We start from the raw sequence: 20,103 nt of genomic DNA, 5'->3' as shown, positions 1-20,103 counted from the left end.
CACTTCTACAGCAATTCCCTAATAACGTTTAACTGTGTGCACAGTTCTATTTACTATGTTGACAGACAAAATAACTGAGTTCCGAAACAAATAAACTGTGTGTATAGTATCATAAACTGTGTGCACAGTTGAAATAACTGTGTTCCGGGGTAGAATAACGGTGATTAAACTTTGCCAAACCTTCTACTCATCAAAAATAGGAGTTCACTGCTTCATTTTGGGATGTGCCAATCTGGATTGAGTGTTTATGCCCTTTTACTACCTCATCCCAACCACTTCTACAACAATTTCCTAATAACGTTTAACTGTGTGCACAGTTCTATTTACTATGTTGACAGACAAAATAACTGTGTTCCGAAACAAATAAACTGTGTGTATAGTATCATAAACTGTGTGCACAGTTGAAATAACTGTGTTCCGGGGTAGAATAACGGTGATTAAACTTTGCCAAACCTTCTACTCATCAAAAATAGGAGTTCACTGCTTCATTTTGGGATGTGCCAATCTGGATTGAGTGTTTATGCCCTTTTACTACCTCATCCCAACCACTTCTACAACAATTTCCTAATAACGTTTAACTGTGTGCACAGTTCTATTTACTATGTTGACAGATAAAATAACTGTGTGCTGCCAAGAAATAATGATGTCTATCTACAAGAGAGGTGTGTGCCAAATGTACATAAGTGTGTGCCGCCAATTGAAAGATACGTGCGAAAGTCTAGAATGATTGTAAGATTTCTGTACAAACATTGAAAATGTTTTGTAAACCCTTTACCAATGCATCATCTCTTCGCATCTCTATGGAAGCAACGTCTCGTGGCCTTCCTCGCGAGAGAATGTGCAACTCCTCCTCTCTAGGCTCTAGCTTCTCGATCACCTGTTGCAAGCGAAAACTTAAGTTTGGCATCAACTCAAATTATTTTCGATGTAACAAATAATAAGTCAAACCTGATATCGTTTTAAGTTCTTCATGATTTCAGAAATCACGTCCACCTTGCGAGGAAATGAGACATTGCTCCAACGCAGGAGACGTGGATACATGAAGGTGGGTCGTTGGCTTCCAACAAGGCTGTTCGCATGCTCAACAGCCCATGCCTGCAAAAAATCAATGTAAACATAAAATTAAAAGTAAATACATATCTTAACAATGAAATTAAAAATAGATATTAAGATGCTTACCACCAAAGCGACCGTGCAGCCGTCCATATATTTAGCCGATCCTTTCCCAGTGATATTCCTTGACCGCACACTATCGGCTACACTAGGTATTTGTTGGCGAAGAAAAGCAAAAACAGCAAGACCCCAACTATATGAACCTAAGCGGTCTAAATCATCAAGATATGAACATAATGCCTTAGGAACGTAATAGTGTATAGTTGGAAAGAGGATAGTCACAAAGACATATAGAACCCATAACTTTGTGAAATCCTCTACATCTTGTTGTCCGCTCTTTCCAACAAGAAATTGTAATCTACTCTTTACTGCATTTCTATTGGCTTTTTTATGGTCCCCCTCAAAAAAACGGATGATGAGGTCAGACGTGACCCTCCCCTTACTATGCAATTCTACCTCATCGCCCGTCGCACTTAGACCAAGAATTAGTGCAAAATCGCTCCCTACAAAAGGAACTAAAACCTTACCAAACCAAAAACCCTCCTCCTCGTCATCCCAGAAGGAGAGCAGAGTGTCCAGGACAGGCCTACTCTGTTTAATATATGGCAGACCTAGCAAATGGCCAAAAGGTGTGCCGGTGATCCTAACCTTTTGCTCATGCGACAATAACGGAACTAGGGTGACCATAAAATTAACAAAATGGCTGAAATAGCACCTACCATTGACCATATTTTTAGGGCCAACAGCATGTGCTCTGCGTTTAGTCTTAATTGGAGCCATGAAAATTGTCTGCAACACAAATATATTCAAACACAAATTGTGAATAAAATCAACTCAAAAATAGAAACATATAATTGAGTAAAACATAGACGGGATAATGAATGATTTTAATAAACTATAACAACGAACAGAGGACGAAAGAAATTAAATCCTAAGCATTCGCACATTATGAAAATAAATGCCCAACAATACTATATTACAGTTTGTTGCTACGAAAACCTAATCGAGAAATTATGATCCAGGGATTACAAACCGTCGAAGAACCGGCAATATGCCTCGGAGAGGATTTGGGAAGCGAGGTCGAACGAAGCGCCGTCGACCAACGATCAGGGCGAAGACGCGAGCGTCAAGGAAAGCTTCAGGTGTGGGAGTCGACAAAATGCCGTCGTCTCAGAGCTCTCAGTCGGAGACCGGCCGGAAAATAGAGTCGACAGAGGAACTCTCGGTCTGGAGCAAGAGTGATTTCCCGGTGGGTAGCTTGTTTACGGTCTTAGGGTTTCAAACGGGGGACACCAGATCAACCGGAATCGGTGAGGAAGATGGAAATTTTCGTGGGGAGGAGATAGGATTGCAAAATGGGGGAAAAGGGGAAGAGATGAAGCCGAATCCGTTGGGGACTTCAGGGCTAATATCGTCTCAAACAGAAAGAGAGAAACGAGATGGACCGGCTGTTTCGGGATATATCTCAGGGTTATTTTCGTCTCAAACATAACGGCACAAACGGGATGGACCGGCTGTTACAAATAGAGTAAACAGGGACTAAAAATTATAGTCCGGTCCAACACTGGACCGGCCATTAATTCCCCCAAAAAAATACCCAAACTAACCTTTAGTGTAATTACCATATTGCCCTTGAAATTTTCTCATACACCCCCCCTTCCTCCTCCTCCGTTTCGTTTTGAAAAGAAAAAAAAAACCCCCCCTCAAACCCCCCTTAAACCCCTCGATCCATTTACATCGTTTAGGCGATCTTTGAAGGAGATTTAAGCCCCATTCGAAGCATGGACAAGCAACTAGTGATTTGGGACGAAGAATCGGCCGCAAAGGTACGTGTTCCACCTTGTTTCGAATTTTTTTTTTTTCACGGTTCGTGCTCCGTTCGGCACTGGATCGCCGAACAAAAGGCTTCTGTTCGGCTGCACAGTGCCGAACAGAAGCCTTCTGTTCGGCAACCCTCAACCGAGCAGAAGCCTTCTGTTCGGCTGCACAGTGCCGAACAGAAGGCTTCTGTTCGGCACTGTGCAGCCGAACAGAAGGCTTCTGCTCGGTTGAGGGTTGCCGAACAGAAGGCTTCTGTTCGGCACTGTTCAACCGAACAGAAGCCTTCTGGTGCCAAATCGCGTGCCGTGCTGAATTTTGTGCCGAACAGATCCTCTGATTCATTAATTCTTGGTGATAAATTATTTTATATGTAGGGCTATGCTACAACCGAATCGAGTATAATTGGATCAGAATTTGTACTGGATTACACAAGCGAATTTACAACTTACGAGGTATTATAATGTATTGTGCAATTTTGTAATAGTTTAGCGAGCTATTTTTACAACTGTGTACTTACATAAATTGTTTAATGTATAGATCTTCAAGAGTAGAGAGGACTTGTGTAATTGGTGTCGTGAAGCTGGGAGGCGAAATGGTTTTGTTGTTGTAATCAAATCATCTGATGCAGGTACCATTTCTAAGAAACCCAGAATTACGTTAGGTTGTGAGAGGGGTGGGACGTACCGAACCAAAAAAGAAAAGCGAATAAAGACTGCCTGTGGGACAAAGAAGTGTAGATGCCATTTTGCATTAAGAGGAAAGAAATTGGATACTGCGGATGATTGGATATTACTGGTCGTATGTGGAGTGCACAATCATCCCGCTGCAGAGAATCTGGAGGGGCACTTGAGGATGATAGTGTTATTTTGATGATTAACAAGCAATTATCTAGAGCATGCTATAAGTTAAATTGATACTTCATTTATAAGTTCATTACTCTCAGTATATTTGTATAAATTGATATAGATATATTTCATTGTTCATTTGAATGAATCTAACCTTGAGAATGCAGCAAAGTGTGAATTGAGTCGACCCAAAGGATGATTAGATCGACCCCGGCACATCAAGAAATCATTTGGCACACTTCTGCAAATATGGCACAGATGAACAGTGAGTTGGGTCGACCCAAGGAAAGCATGAGTCGACCCAAACATCAAGATCCTCAAACAACTCAAAAATGGTTCTCTGGATTTTCTGAGAGGGTCGACCCAAGAAGAAGTTGAGTCGACCCAAGTAAACCTTGAGTCGACCCAAAGAAAGGTTGAGTCGACCCAAGTGAAGAAAGGCTGAAATTCAAGATTCTGAATTTTCTGAAAGTTGGGTCGACCCAAGAAAAGTTTGAGCTGACCCAAGGTTGGGTCGACCCAAAGAAAGGTTGGGTCGACCCAAGGGATGGAAGGCTGAAAATTGAGGTTTCTGTGGTTACTGAGAGGGTCGACCCAAGAAATGGTTGAGTCGACCCAAGGCCAAGTTGGGTCGACCCAAGGACAGGTTGAGCCGACCCAAACACGGGCTGAACATAACGGCTAGTTGTGCAGAAATGCTTTTTGGACTCCCAACGGCTATAAACGGCTAGTTTCTTCAATCCAACGGTCAGAAAGGACTATTTGGAGGTTGGAGAAGTATTTAAGAGGGAGTATTCATCAGAGGAAGTAAGCTTTTGGGGAAAATACATCAAGTGCATTCAAGAGAGAACCCTAGCAAGACAAGCTTCATCAAGAGCTTCATTCAAGAATCAAAGAAAGGGATTGAGCAGATTCAAAGAGGCATTAAGAGCTCCTTCCCCCATTGAAGAGTGAAGCTTCCTTGACCAAGAAGAGCAAAGCGACTTCAAAGCGATAATTTCTTTCTAACTCGTCTTGTTGTTCATATTGCTTTATATGCTCATCTAGGAGTTTAAATCTTTTCTTTTCATTTGTATAAACACTTTGTAAAGGTTCGTTGGTAAGCCCGCAAAACCAACAAAGGTTCGTTGGTAAGCCCGCAAAACCAACAAAGGTTTTTGGTGAACCCGGAAAACCAAAGTTGTATAGGTTCGTTGGTGAGCCCGCAAAACCAACAAGGTTCTTGGTGAGCCCGGAAAACCAAGTGTATAGGTTCGTTGGTGAGCCCGTAAAACCAACAAGGTTTTTGGATTGTGAGCCCGGAAAACAATCCAACTGTAATCCGCAAGATTATAGTGAATTCCCAAGGGTACGCTTGGGGAGTGGACGTAGGTGCTAAGAAAAGCACCGAACCACTATATATTGGTGTGTTTGCATTGTGTTTGTGCTTTCATTTTCTCTTACTTTATCTTCTCTTCTTGCATTAGATTAACTCACTTAAATAACCTAAGAGAGCATCCATCGCACTTAATTTAGAAAGTTTTAAAAGTACCAAAAATTTAGAAGAAACCAATTCACCCCCCCTCTTGGATTGTCACCTTGGGCAACAAGTGGTATCAGAGCAAGGTGCTCTAATAGTACCCATTGATCTCACAATCAAGAGTTAAAGATCATGACAATCCAAGTGGGATGTTCTATAGGAGAGGGACAATTAATTGATAGACCACCTCTATTTAATGGCACAAACTACACTTATTGGAAAGCTAGAATGAGGATATTCATTCAAGCTTCAAACTATGAATTATGGTACATCATTACTAGAGGCCCTCACTCACTCTCTCACACTATTAATGAAAAAGACTTAGCACAATTGAATGCTAATGCTATGAACATACTATATTGTGCTATCCATGAAACTGAATTTAATAAAATCTCTGCATGTTTATCTGCTAAGGAAATCTGGGATACTTTAGAAAATATTTATGACAATATTCTGTTTAGCTCACATATGCTTCAATTACATACTAACAGTGAGCCTGCAGAAAACGATGTTGAATCTCCCAATCCGGAAGAAAGAACAACAAATGAAGAATTCGGTGATGAAAACAAGGATCCATACCCAAACACCGAAAAATTCAAAAGCTTCCTAAAGACAAAGAAGAAGAGGAAGCAAGAAGAAAGTAAGAAAGAGATAAAAAGGAAGAAAGCCTTGACCAAGGAAGAGTCAAGCAAGAAAATAAAAGTTAGGAGCAACAATGATGATACTAGCTCCAAAGAAGTACAAGGGGTAACTAACTTGTGCTTTATGGCACAAGAAGATAAGGTACAATCTGAATCTACTCTTACATCAAATAATTTTCAAGAAGAATTTTCTTATGATGAATTATTAAATGCTTTTCATGAATTGTATTGTGAATGTAGAAAACTAGCTATGAAGAATAAAAATTCTAAGAAACTAAATCTAAAAATTTCAAAAGAAAGAAATTCTTTTGCTGAAATGCAAGACAAACTAAATTCTGAAAATGAAAGCTTAAGGTTAAATTCAGAACAATTGATTCAGAAAAATCAGAATTTAATTAAAGAAAATCAAAACCTAAATGAAGAAATCAACCAATTAAAATTTTTTATTAACAAATTCACTGTAAGTTCAGAAAAATTAAAAACGATGTTTGAAAGCCAACATGCTGTTTTTGATAAATCAAGACTTGGCTGGATTCCTTTGCTCAATAATAAAACCCTAAAGAAAAAGGTTATCAATTTGCCAAGCAAACCATCAAATAAGATAACTTAGTTCAAATATAAAAAGATTGGGCATAAAAACTTTATTTATGGTTCTAATTCGAATAAATCAAATGGTAAAGTTATTACGATTAAACAAATTTGGATTCCAAAAGGAACCATATGCACTAACCCTCAAGGACCCAAGCAAGCTTGGGTACCCAAAATGAAAAATATGAGGGTATAGATGTAGGTGTGCCAAGCTACCCATGGAACAAATGAAATTTTCATACAAATGGGTGCATTGACACATAATTAAAGATAAGTCTCATTTTATTCATTAAATTTAGTATAAGGTTTAACATTCTACTTCGTGTATTGAAATTATCTTTTTTATGAAATTACGATACTCTCTGCATCAAAGTTTTTAAATGCCTCATATGTTAAATTTTATCTCAACGAGTTTAGCATGAAACTTTCTAGTGCTTGCATCATGATAAGAAAACAATGAATGGATATATATATAACCTTCTTCTTCAAGTTTACAAAAATCTAAATTTTCTCTCTAGTATAAACACTTGATGCTGATTTCATACCTTCATGTTAAAACTTTATTGAGCATAATACTTATGAAATCTTATTTCATTATTTGTGAAGGTATGAGTATAATTTATCATAATATCACTCATTCCTTATGTGATTATTTGAAATATATTATGATTTACTCTATAAGTCGCATGTATGCATCATATGTTTCAATCATAAATGATTAATGTGTCGTGATCATAATGAAAATTCTACTAAAAAGTTTTATAACAATGATTTTTTTTTTGTAATTCTCAAGACTATTCAAAAAATCTAAGATTAATAAATCTGATCTTTAAAGTGTCTCATTTAGTATAATCACTGTATCCTTGATTGAATGATTAATATCCTTACATAAAATTATCTCGAATTCTATTGATTAATGTTAACACGTCATGTTTAATCTGAGCATAAAAATATTCTAAAAGTATGAATATTAATTCCTTTGAACCATCTCCCATAAGTCAAATATAAAATCTTAATTAATCTAAAAGAAAATTGCCTATCTCTCTAAAACAAGATTATTTGTATTGAAAGCCGAATCATAACCAGAACTTTGATAGAAACAACTATTTAAAATAACTTGATTAAAACTTAACTGGTATATCTTATTGATAATTATTTTAAGCAAATAGAATCTAAGCTAAATTGCTTCTGAAAATAAAAAAAAAAATTGGTTTGACTTTGATAAATCTTCCTATTGCCTCACATGGGTGTCCTTGAACCATATTATTTAATAAAATTATCTCTTTAGTTCAAGTGACTTGTGCTTGCTTATATTTAGACAATCTCTTGAGTAAAGTGACTTAATATTCAATTATTGTCATATCTTATGTTGAGTCATCTAGCTAAAGAAATATATTGTATGAATGTTTTGTATCTTGAAGAAACTAATGACTTTCCTTCAAGAAAGAAAAAGAGTTTATTAATGATACAGGATTTATGAGCAAGAAATTTCAACTTGAAGGACACCTTGATGAAAGATACAATAAACATTCCTTTGCAAACAAAAAAAAAGGAGAGAGATTTTCTTCAGCCAAGGGTGTAAAGAATCTAAAAGGTATTTGGCTTGAAGAATGCTAAATACACTGGTAATCTAAACTCTTCTCTTGTGAGTTAGTTGAGCAAAATCAATAATCTGAAATTATATGGTAGCATGATTAAACCTTTAATTGCTGATCATCTTGATATCATGCTTCATTCTCATGCTAGTGATGATTGTTTCATGGTGTGATTAAATTGAAGTTTACTTTTTCCTATATAATGCATAACCATGAAATACACAAGTTTATGCCTCAAATCTCTAATTCAAAATAACTTGTGATAAGCTATGAATCATTGGGCATAATGAAAATGTTGTTTGCATGATATATATTTATATGCAGCATATTAGATTAATTCTTTATTCTGCTCTTTCATGTAACTATTTGAAAATAACAAAAAGAGAGAGATAAAGAAAAAGAAAATGAACATTGCTCAGAAGAAGTAAAAGCTAAGTAAATACTCCAATCTTAAGTAAAAGCAGCACAAGCATAATATATTCAGCATATTTGTGAGACTTGTGTGAACATTCTTTTGGAAGGGATAAAATCCGTAATTAATTATATTTAAATAGGGAGAGTTTGGAGTGAATATCTTGTTGCTAAAGAGAATAGTTTAACATTTCTACATTGCTCATTATAGGGATGGTGCCAATGGAGAGGCTAGTGGTAGTACCCGGCACTATTTGACCCAACTATTCGGTGCAGGGCATATTAGGGACGGCACAAGAGGGAGGCTAGTGGTAGTACCTCGTGCCCCTTCCAACTCCACCGGATAGGGAGCAAATAGAATATAGAGCATAGAAAAGTAAAACCGAAAAATAAATGAAGATAATCAAAATGTTCATTGAATGGTTAAAGAAAGAAATTAAAAATTTGGGGAATGAATGATAAATAAATAAAAATATATAAGAAGGTTGTGAAAAATCAAATGAAGTTTGAATCACTTGAAAACACACCTTAAGGATAAAATCAGTGCTAAATTGTATTTAAATAAAGGAAATTTTATTTGAAAAGAATTGATTTTGATCCATGACATGCTTGTTATGTTTTGCATATTTTGAATTATGTGTTTTCAATATTCAAATAGCAAAGATCTTTCCTAGATATAACTTGTAATGCTTTATGCCTATAAATTTTGATTGAAACATGTTATTACCAACAACAACATCATTTTGTTTTAATGAATATATTTTGAAAAATAAAAAAAAAAATTTAATTTGAATTTGCAAATTAGGCAAAATGGATTGATTCTGACATATCTTTTATCTTGCCTAACATTAGTACATAATATCCTCCAATTTGTACCAAAATTCAATATGAATTACAAAGATTCTGGATGTGCTCTAATGTTCTTGAAATATGTGTCTTCAATCTTAATAATTTAAGATGAGCTACAATGTAGAAGATGCATATCTCAAATTATAATCCTGAAAGGCTCCTTGAAAATTTTTATGAAATTCAGAATCTGATGTTGTATAAAAGCTTAAACTTAATTTAAAAATGCCTCTATCATTGTATTTTTGTAACCTTCATTATATGCTTCAATGATTGCATCATTTTGGGGAATAACTCAATATGAATTTCTAGATAAAATTACAGCTTAAGAAAAATAGAATAATTCTGATGCCTTGATTGCTTGCCCTGATACGCATCTGAAACATATCATTTCTTATCTTCAAAGTGTACTAATATTGGTCTGAATGATGTGTCTTTTGATGATCTTGATTGCAAACAAATATTTTTTAATATATGATTTTATTTTGATATTGAAAAGATTTATTGTGCTTCATATATACATTGCTGAAAAACCTTGATTAAGAAATTGAGTTCTATAAATACATATACTTCAATGGTCATCTATATTTTTTTTTCCTCTCCTACATTGTTAAAGACTTTCATCAAAATATATATGTATATATATTATTAAAAGAGTGAATGATCTCAAGTCTAGAAATATTTCAGCTCACTCAAATGATTCTTAAAAGAAAGAAAATGTAAATGCTCTTGAATGAATTTGAGCTTCAAATGAATCATTTTCTGATTAATATTTCAGTACATTTTCTCAAAGATTAAGAGGAAGCATAACTTGTTCTTAAAAGATTAAAAAGAGTGATTGCTATAAATTTTGAATAACTCTAGATCACTCTACATTCTTGATATCATAAAGTTTCAGTTTTATTCACGTTTATCATTAAAATCTGAAATTCAACAAAAGAAAAGAAAGTTTAAAAGAAAATGCATCTTTTGAGGGGGAGCTTTAAATACTCAATCTCTTTATTGAAAATTATCTTCAAACTCTAAACTCTCAAATGGAATGATTAATTAAGGGAGAGAAAGAAAATTTCAGAGGGAGAGATCATATAGAACTTAATCGTATAAATTCGCATCTAAAGATGAGACAAAGAATACTAAATGTAAAGTGGCATTAAACTATGTGCTTTATTGAATATCTTTTGAAAGTTGGATTTCCATCTGTATTCATCGGTAAATCATTTATTTCTGAAAATTAATTGACAAGGATTCCGTCTGTCTTAGTATCGAAAATTTATCTTGAATCTACTTATGAGTTCTTATTGGCTTGCACCTTAGTGTTTCAATCCTAAGCCAATTCATTTTAATTGATTTTGATGTTATGATCTTTAAAGGAGTAAAAGAAAGTCTTTAAGAGAGCCTTAAAAGAACTTTCAAAGCCCTAAATTTAATGTATCCTACATTGCATAAATTCATGTTTTGGTATCTATGCCCCAATACTTTTATATCATGAAAGAACTTTGAAGTCATTAAGAATTAAGGATTCAACATAATCTTATATTTTTCGAGTATATAAGTTTTGATCTTTATCTGCTCTTATATTATACTCTGAAAATTAATTAGATTGCTCTCATTTTGTTATATACTTAATATATTAAAAAAAATGTTGGATATTCATCCGTGCCTTTCCTTGAATATTATTCTTGACACTTCTTGAAATAACTTGAAAAAGATTCCATCTACACTTGATTTGAAAAATATCTTTGGAATCTACAGTTAGAGATCTTTTTTGGCTCACATCTTAAATGTCTCATTTCTAAAGCCAAACACATAGAAATAAGATATCATTTTATTAGGGATCATGTGCAAAATGGAAACATATGTATTGAACATATATGCACTGAAAAACAATTAGCCGACATATTTATGAAACCCTTGAGTGAAGATAGATACATTCCTAAGGAGGAAATTAGGCATATGTGATCCTTTTTATTGAAGAGATATAAAAGGGAGCAAGCAGTCTCATGATACATTCCTCCCATTTCTAAAAACCCATGAAACATGAGTCAAATTTGTTATCTATAGATTCCTTACTCATGTATCATTGTCCCATAAAGAGTTTATAAGGATTGGAAGCAAGGAAAACTTTTTAGAAGCAAAAAGAAAGAGAAAAGAAAAAGTCTACACTTGGGTCAACCCAACCCAGAATAGGGTCGACCCAACGTTGAGTCGACCCAAGAAAAATCTTGAGTCGACCCAACGTCGGGACCCCACTGTTAAAATGGGACCCGAGAGCATATCTAGGGCACTGTTTACCCTTTGTCCTCTTCCGAAAACCCTATTCCTCACTCTCAAATCTTCTCCAATTATCTCCAAACAGTAGAATACTTCAAGATCTTGGAGAAATGGGACCCAAGAGAGCCGTAGCCAAGCAATCCGGGAGAGTCTCACGATCTTGTTTAGAGCCTAGGCTAGATATCTAGTTCTCATATGTATCTTGCTTTTATCATGTATCTTTAAATCTTGATTGAGGAACATTGTATTTATTTTGTTTTTGGCATGAATGTACTAAAATGTTCCTATTTTGATCAATGAAGTTTGAAGTTTGTTATTTGTTGCATCTTTTCCCATATATATATTTTTGATGATAACAAAATGGGGGAGAAGAGAAGGAAAGAGTATATAAAGGAGAAGAGAAGAAAAGAGTATATAAAAGGGGAGAAGAAAAGATAGAGTATTCAATTTAAGAAAAGAAAGAGTATTTCATTTGAGAAGTTAAGAAAGAGTATTAATTTTGCGAGAAGTAAAAATATGTATAACAAAAAGGGGAGAAGTAAAGATAGTGTTTAGAATATGTAAAGAAAGTGAATAAAGAAAGAGTATTAATTTTGTGAGAAAGAGTGAGTAAAGAAGTTATGAAAAGAAAAGAGAAATAAATGGGCAAACAATTTGAAAATCATATAAGAAACCTTATATATCTAAGGGGGAGCAATTTGTAACAATGAAAATCATCAAATCAAAAATTTCTATCATAATTCAGAATTTGGCACATATAAATTCAGAATTTGGCACGCACCTCTCGCACCCCGATACATAAGCTGAAACTCATATTTTATCTCAAATTTTTGAAGTTTCATTGCTAATGAATTATAAATGAAAGGGGGAGCCATTCAAACAGTCAAATTGGCAACTTTTGAATAATATAGGGGGAGATTTCACAAGTATATATGAAAAGCTGAAATTCAGCAATTTAATCCCTTTTATGAACAGATTTTAAAGACAAGTATCAATAGGCTTATACTCTTTATTTTGTAATCATCAAAAAGGGGGAGATTGAGGATGATAGTGTTATTTTGATGATTAACAAGCAATTATCTAGAGCATGCTATAAGTTAAATTGATACTTCATTTATAAGTTCATTACTCTCAGTATATTTGTATAAATTGATATAGATATATTTCATTGTTCATTTGAATGAATCTAACCTTGAGAATGCAGCAAAGTGTGAATTGAGTCGACCCAAAGGATGATTAGATCGACCCCGGCACATCAAGAAATCATTTGGCACACTTCTGCAAATATGGCACAGATGAACAGTGAGTTGGGTCGACCCAAGGAAAGCATGAGTCGACCCAAACATTAAGATCCTCAAACAACTCAAAAATGGTTCTCTGGATTTTCTGAGAGGGTCGACCCAAGAAGAAGTTGAGTCGACCCAAGTAAACCTTGAGTCGACCCAAAGAAAGGTTGAGTCGACCCAAGTGAAGAAAGGCTGAAATTCAAGATTCTGAATTTTCTGAAAGTTGGGTCGACCCAAGAAAAGTTTGAGCTGACCCAAGGTTTGAGTCGACCCAAGAAAAGTTTGAGCTGACCCAAGGTTGGGTCGACCCAAAGAAAAGTTGGGTCGACCCAAGGGATGGAAGGCTGAAAATTGAGGTTTCTGTGGTTACTGAGAGGGTCGACCCAAGAAATGGTTGAGTCGACCCAAGGCCAAGTTGGGTCGACCCAAGGACAGGTTGAGCCGACCCAAACACGGGCTGAACATAACGGCTAGTTGTGCAGAAATGCTTTTTGGACTCCCAACGGCTATAAACGGCTAGTTTCTTCAATCCAACGGTCAGAAAGGACTATTTGGAGGTTGGAGAAGTATTTAAGAGGGAGTATTCATCAGAGGAAGTAAGCTTTTGGGGAAAATACATCAAGTGCATTCAAGAGAGAACCCTAGCAAGACAAGCTTCATCAAGAGCTTCATTCAAGAATCAAAGAAAGGGATTGAGCAGATTCAAAGAGGCATTAAGAGCTCCTTCCCCCATTGAAGAGTGAAGCTTCCTTGACCAAGAAGAGCAAAGCGACTTCAAAGCGATAATTTCTTTCTAACTCGTCTTGTTGTTCATATTGCTTTATATGCTCATCTAGGAGTTTAAATCTTTTCTTTTCATTTGTATAAACACTTTGTAAAGGTTCGTTGGTAAGCCCGCAAAACCAACAAAGGTTCGTTGGTAAGCCCGCAAAACCAACAAAGGTTTTTGGTGAACCCGGAAAACCAAAGTTGTATAAGTTCGTTGGTGAGCCCGCAAAACCAACAAGGTTCTTGGTGAGCCCGGAAAACCAAGTGTATAGGTTCGTTGGTGAGCCCGTAAAACCAACAAGGTTTTTGGATTGTGAGCCCGGAAAACAATCCAACTGTAATCCGCAAGATTATAGTGAATTCCCAAGGGTACGCTTGGGGAGTGGATGTAGGTGCTAAGGAGAGCACCGAACCACTATATATTGGTGTGTTTGCATTGTGTTTGTGCTTTCATTTTCTCTTACTTTATCTTCTCTTCTTGCATTAGATTAACTCACTTAAATAACCTAAGAGAGCATCCATCGCACTTAATTTAGAAAGTTTTAAAAGTACCAAAAATTTAGAAGAAACCAATTCACCCCCCCTCTTGGATTGTCACCTTGGGCAACAGCACTCATATGCAGGGAGATTATCTGAGCAGGAGACGGAATTGTTAGTGGATATGTCGAAGAGTTTGGTTCGTCCAAAGGACATATTATCCACATTGAAGGAAAGAGATGCCCTCAATGTTACGACTATCAAGACTATCTACAATGTACGTCAACGGTTTAAGGTTGCAGAGAAAGCCGGGAGGTCTGAAATGTAACATCTATTAGGTAAATTATCAGAGGCTAAATATATTGAGTGGCATAGGAATTGTACTAATACGGATGTTGTGCATGACTTATTTTGGGCACACCCTGGCAGCATTGATTTGTTCCGTGCATTTCCCCGTGTGTTGATAATGGATTGCACGTACAAGACGAATAGGTATCGTCTTCCGCTCTTAGAGATTGTGGGGGTGACATCTACTGACATGACATTTTCAGTTGCTTTTGTATACTTAAATTCTGAGGGGGAAGAAAGCTATACTTGGGCATTAGAGAGATTGCGCAGTGTCATAGCTGATGATGTTTTGCCTGAGTTGATTGTTACAGATAGAGACTTGGCTTTGATGAATGCAATTCATAGAGTATTTCCTACTGCTAGACATTTATTATGTAGATGGCATATTAGTAGGAATGTTTTGGCCAAGTGCAAAAAATTTTTCGAATTGAAGGAGAAATGGGATAAATTTATTATGAGTTGGAATGTACTAGTGCTGTCCTCCATGGAAGACGAGTATAATGATCGCTGGAGTGCACTGCAGAGAGAGTTCGGTACCTATCCAGATGCACTACAGTATGTGTCAGATACTTGGCTGAGCAAATACAAGGAAAGATTTGTTGCGGCGTGGACGGATACATGCAGGCACTACGGAAATGTGACGACAAATAGGTATCACAAATAAAGACTCATTTAATTTTAATTTGCCTCAATTCTTATATCTAACTTTCATTTGTTTACTAGGGTCGAGAGTGCACATGCAAAGCTCAAAAAGCAGCTTGGATCAAGCCAAGGAAGTTTCGAGTCATCTTGGACTAGAATACATGGATTGATTGAGTTGCAGCACAGCTCCGTTAAAGCCTCATTGGAGAAGAGTTTATTGGTAGTGCAGCACAACTTCAAGCCAACTGAATTCAAAGAGTTGCGAGGTTTCATATCTATAAGTGCGTTAAATCATGTCCTCGCCCAATCGAAACGAGCCAATTCAGTTGGGTTTGATGATTCAAATTGTGGGTGCGCTATTCGACGCACACATGGTATACCATGTGCTCACCAGATTGCGCGGTACAGGGTGGAAGGTCGGCCCATTCCTCTCGACTGCATAGATCCTCATTGGAGGAAACTTGATATTCTGCCTACCCCCCCGTGCAGCCAATTCAGTTGAGTTGTAATGCAGAGTTAGATTTGATTGCGCTACGATTCAAGAAGTTAGATGGGGCTTCTCAATTGCAGATGATCAAGAAGTTACGAGAGATTGCAAGTCCAGATAGTACACCTCTTTTAGAGCCTGCAAAATGGAAGACTGGTTCACGTGGGCGCGCTTCAATGAAGGTTGATACGTCTACTCGACGTGACCCGTCTGCGTTTGAGTTGGTTCTATCTGGACAGGATAGTTATTCACCTGGTGTTGAGAAAGTTACCATCCGCAATCCATCTACTCAGATTCAAAAGAGGCGGCCCAAGCAAAAGGTAAGTACCAAATATTTATTTCCTTACAATAGGTATCACAACGTCTACGGGACGGTCCGTGCCGTGCCGGTATGTGATGTGCCGATACGGGACGTGCCGTGCCGAGATGTGCCGATACGGGACATGTCGGGACGTGCCGTGCCGAGATGTGCCGATACGGGACATGTCGGGACGTGCCGTGCCGAGATGTGCCGATACGGGATGTGCCGTGCCGAGATGTGCCGATACGGGACATGTCGGTACGTGCCGTGCCGAGATGTGCCGATACGGGACATGTCGGGACGTGCCGTGCCGTGCCGGTACGGGAAGTGCTGAGACGGATAACTATTTGGATATTTCTGCCATTGTTACATATTTTCTATCATTTGATATTATTTGCAGGTTTTTCGTACTAGAGCCCAGTCACATACGCTCATTATCTATATTGATGCTATTCCTTCTGCCTTGAGACCATACATCCAGCATATCAAGGATGTAAAAGCTGATGGGAATTGCGGATTTAGGGCAATAGCTGACTTACTGGGATTTGGAGAAGATGACTGGGTGCGTGTTAGGAAGGATTTATTGCAAGAGTTGCAATGTCATTCGGACCACTATCGCACATTATATGGTGTGGAAGGGACGATTGCTGAGATCACTCATGCATTATCATATTATGATGATTGTCCACCATATGACAGATGGATGACTATGCCGGACATGGGTCATCTTATAGCATCCTGCTATAATGTTGTCCTATACCATCTCTCGTTGCAACAATGTCTGACCTTCCTACCTCTCCGTTCTGTGCCAGTACCTCTTCTATCCCGCAAAGATATCGCTATCGGATTCGTAAATGGAAATCATTTTGTTGAGGTACTACGTTCACAACACTTGCGAATATTTAATTTTGCTTATTTAATTTTGCTTATTTATAATTTTGTAGCTATTAATATTTTCTTATTTCTAATTTTGAAGGTGTTCTTGTTGCCGGGACATCCCGTTCGGGCCAGGCTCATCACCCAGAAGTACCTGATGCATCTGAGAAATAGCATCAAATAGGTGCCCGGCACCTAGTGACGTAGCCTCTGAGGGACCCATCCGTACAATGTCGGTACTGATACCGAGTGCAGCTGCATTACGCCGCCGGTGCATGTCAGCATCATCATGACCTCCCCTAGCTCCAGAATGAGTACTCGAGCGCAGATGAGGAGGCTGAACTGCAACGTGCGTGATACGGAGATACCACTCCATGTATCCCGGTACGCTGTCTGATGGCCGGGTAACTGGGTGGCTCCTGCTCGCCTGGCTCAGCACGTGGTCCTCCCACCGCTCCCAAAGCTGATCCATATAGGAGTAATGTATCCGGTACGAGCCTGCTGTGGAACCTCTGTTGGCTCGCGTAGGGGCTAGTGGCGCTCGAGGGATGGTCTGAATACGACCAAACTGTCTAAGAACCCTTTCTGGATGATAGGGTTCTACGATATCAAGGCACTTGATGGAGCCACTAAAAAATGTGATATCAATATATGGGCGATCTCCCCGAAGCCGATGATGGGGATCCCAAATAACCTGCAAAACAAAAGGTCCATTTCAGTTTTATACTATATCGCATATTAAAAGTACTGACAAACACAAGCAAATGGTAATATGATACGTACCTCATCGATGCTCAAAAGGTCCAATGACTCACGTAGAACCACTAAATGGTCCATCGTGGTACGGGATGGAGTACCGGGCATCCAGCGGTGCACGCGGGGACTGGCATCAGTATACTCGAGCGACGGGTGAGGACTGAGTGCTGGAAAATGCTCATAAATCCATGCCTGCAGAAGCGTCATATAACCACTGATCTGTCTCACTGATGACCTCGACGCAATCCCCAACTACCGATACAAATATGCTAAGTCAGCTGTACCCCAGGCATATGTGCTCACCCTATCCAGATCCCGCAGTAAACACAGACACGCTATAGGCACCCTGGTCCCACTCTTATCAGCAAAGAGTGTGCAGCCTAACAAAAATAACAAATAGGCTCGTGCTGCACACTCTATCCTCTGCTGGCTGTCTCTATCAAATACAAAGTGAAACTGAGTCCTCAGCCACTCCATCCTCACAGACTGACCGCGCGATGACAGTACCTCCTGACGCGCGTCTCCAGCTGACACCCCCAACAACTCCACAAGTAGCTCCTCAGCATCCCGATCACTCATCCTCTCAGGAGAAACTGCTACTGAGGCACCTGCGACAGGAATCCCTAAAATGGCGGATACATCATCCAACGTGATAGTGATCTCGCCAAATGGTATATGGAAGGTGTTCGTCTCGGGCTGCCATCTCTCTACGAAGCCCGAAATCAGAATCTTATCGATGAATCGATAAGAGCACTGTACTAACTCTACGAGGCCCGACTGCCTCAATAGTGCTCTGAACCTGGTATTTGGTTGGTTTAAAGACCACCACTTCCATTCACCAACCTTGGCAGTATGGTTCATGCACTTTAGTGGAGCTCGTTCCTGTAATATAAATGTATAATTACTACTACTTTATAAAACATCAATAAACAAAATATAATGCTATAACAAATAAACAATACCTGTTGCCTCCAGATGGAAGCTGCTATATGCGTCCTGAAACTGATCAGGACGGACTCATCCTCTGGACCTCCTGGACATGGTCCAACGGACTCATCGTCTTCGCCCCTAGCGGGCATATCATCATGCTCTGACTCAGGAGAGTCCGATGGCATATGAGCAGGCTCGGGAGAAGCAATCCTAGCACGACGTCTCCTAGCTGACGCCGTAGGTCTAACTCTGGCGGGACGGGGATCCATGTCTGAAAATATAGAAATTCAATGTTAGGCTATATCAAAGAAAATAATTCAATTGCATACATAAATGTTCGGCACAAAATTCAGCACGGCACGCGATTTGGCACCAGAAGCCTTCTGTTCGGCTGCACAGTGCCGAACAGAAGGATTCTGTTCGGCTGCACAGAGCCGAACAGAAGGATTCTGTTCGGCTGCACAATGCCGAACAGAAGGATTCTGTTCGGTTGCACAGAGCCGGACAGAACCCTTCTGTTCGGCACTGTGCAGCCGAACAGAAGGCTTCTGTTCGGCACTGTGCAGCCGAACAGAAGGCTTCTGTTCGGTTGAGGGTTGCCGAACAGAAGGCTTCTGTTCGGCACTGTTCAGCCGAACAGAAGGGTTCTGTTCGGCGATCCAGTGCCGAACGGAGCACTGGAGGCGGGGGGGGGGGGGGGGGAGCTACCTCGAGGTGGTCGTGGAGGCGCCGGCGAGGTGCTCGTTGCTCGGGAGATGGCCGGGGAGGTAGTTCCGGGAGAAGCCGGCGAGGTGGTCGGAGATCGGGAGAATGCCGGCGACGAGAGGGAGAAGGGGGAACGGGGGGGTTTTGGGCGTTGGCGAGGTGCAATGCACCGACCGGCGACGAGAGGGAGAAGGGGGAGACGGAGGGGGTTTGGCCGCCGGCGGGTGTTTTGGAGGGGAAGAGCGGGGTGGGGGGGGGGGTTTGGGGGGTGTAGAGAGCAATTTAGGTGAGGGGGTGGGGAGGGTGGGGGGTAATTTAGGAATTTTTAATTTTTTAGGGGTGTCCTTAGCAAATGGGGGGGTGTAGAGAGTATTTAATTTTTTTTTAATTTTTGGGGGGTGTCCTGAGCAATAGGGGGGGTGTATATAGAACCACCCTCTTGCTTCAGATGGCGGGTTTCGAACAGCAGTTGTATAATTACCATCATATCCTTATTTTTGGCTGAAATGAATGATAGCGAAAATTATATGAAGATGACAATATCCATAATAATCCTTCCATCTACTCTTAAAAAGGTTATTTTTTCAATTATTTTACTAAGATTTCAACTATCCCACATTCTAAGCAAGGTTCCTGTGACCCCATTCTTTTTTTTACTTCCATATGAAATCACAGCACTGAATTGATAATCTCTTAAATAAAATTTTAACATTTTATTTTATATTTTGTGTCGTTGTGTTGATCAAAGGTATCTATGTGCTTAATTTTCTCATAAAATTAATAACTTATACAATCAAGTTGCATAATTCATGTATTTAATGTATGGCCTTAACTTTAAAATAGTTAAAATTACATAAATATTGTGTGCTTTTCATTT

General features: G+C 38.7%; 1 protein-coding gene across 1 annotated transcript; it reads right to left on the bottom strand.

Annotated features, from left to right (window-relative positions):
- Nucleotides 1–697: 697 nt before the first annotated feature.
- Nucleotides 698–2,006, bottom strand: LOC120106852. The gene is made up of 3 exons (XM_039119954.1): nt 1,180–2,006; nt 949–1,095; nt 698–877 (listed from the first exon to the last, which is right to left on the bottom strand). Exons 1-3 carry the CDS (start codon nt 1,891–1,893, stop codon nt 719–721), a joined length of 1,020 nt encoding a protein of 339 aa, XP_038975882.1. The 5' UTR covers nt 1,894–2,006; the 3' UTR covers nt 698–718.
- Nucleotides 2,007–20,103: the final 18,097 nt, after the last annotated feature.

This window comes from Phoenix dactylifera, unplaced genomic scaffold (assembly GCF_009389715.1).
Source record: "Phoenix dactylifera cultivar Barhee BC4 unplaced genomic scaffold, palm_55x_up_171113_PBpolish2nd_filt_p 000665F, whole genome shotgun sequence".
Classification (NCBI taxonomy): domain Eukaryota; kingdom Viridiplantae; phylum Streptophyta; class Magnoliopsida; order Arecales; family Arecaceae; genus Phoenix; species Phoenix dactylifera.
The sequence above is the reverse complement of the archived record's forward strand: the minus strand, read 5'-3'. Positions and strand labels throughout refer to the sequence as shown.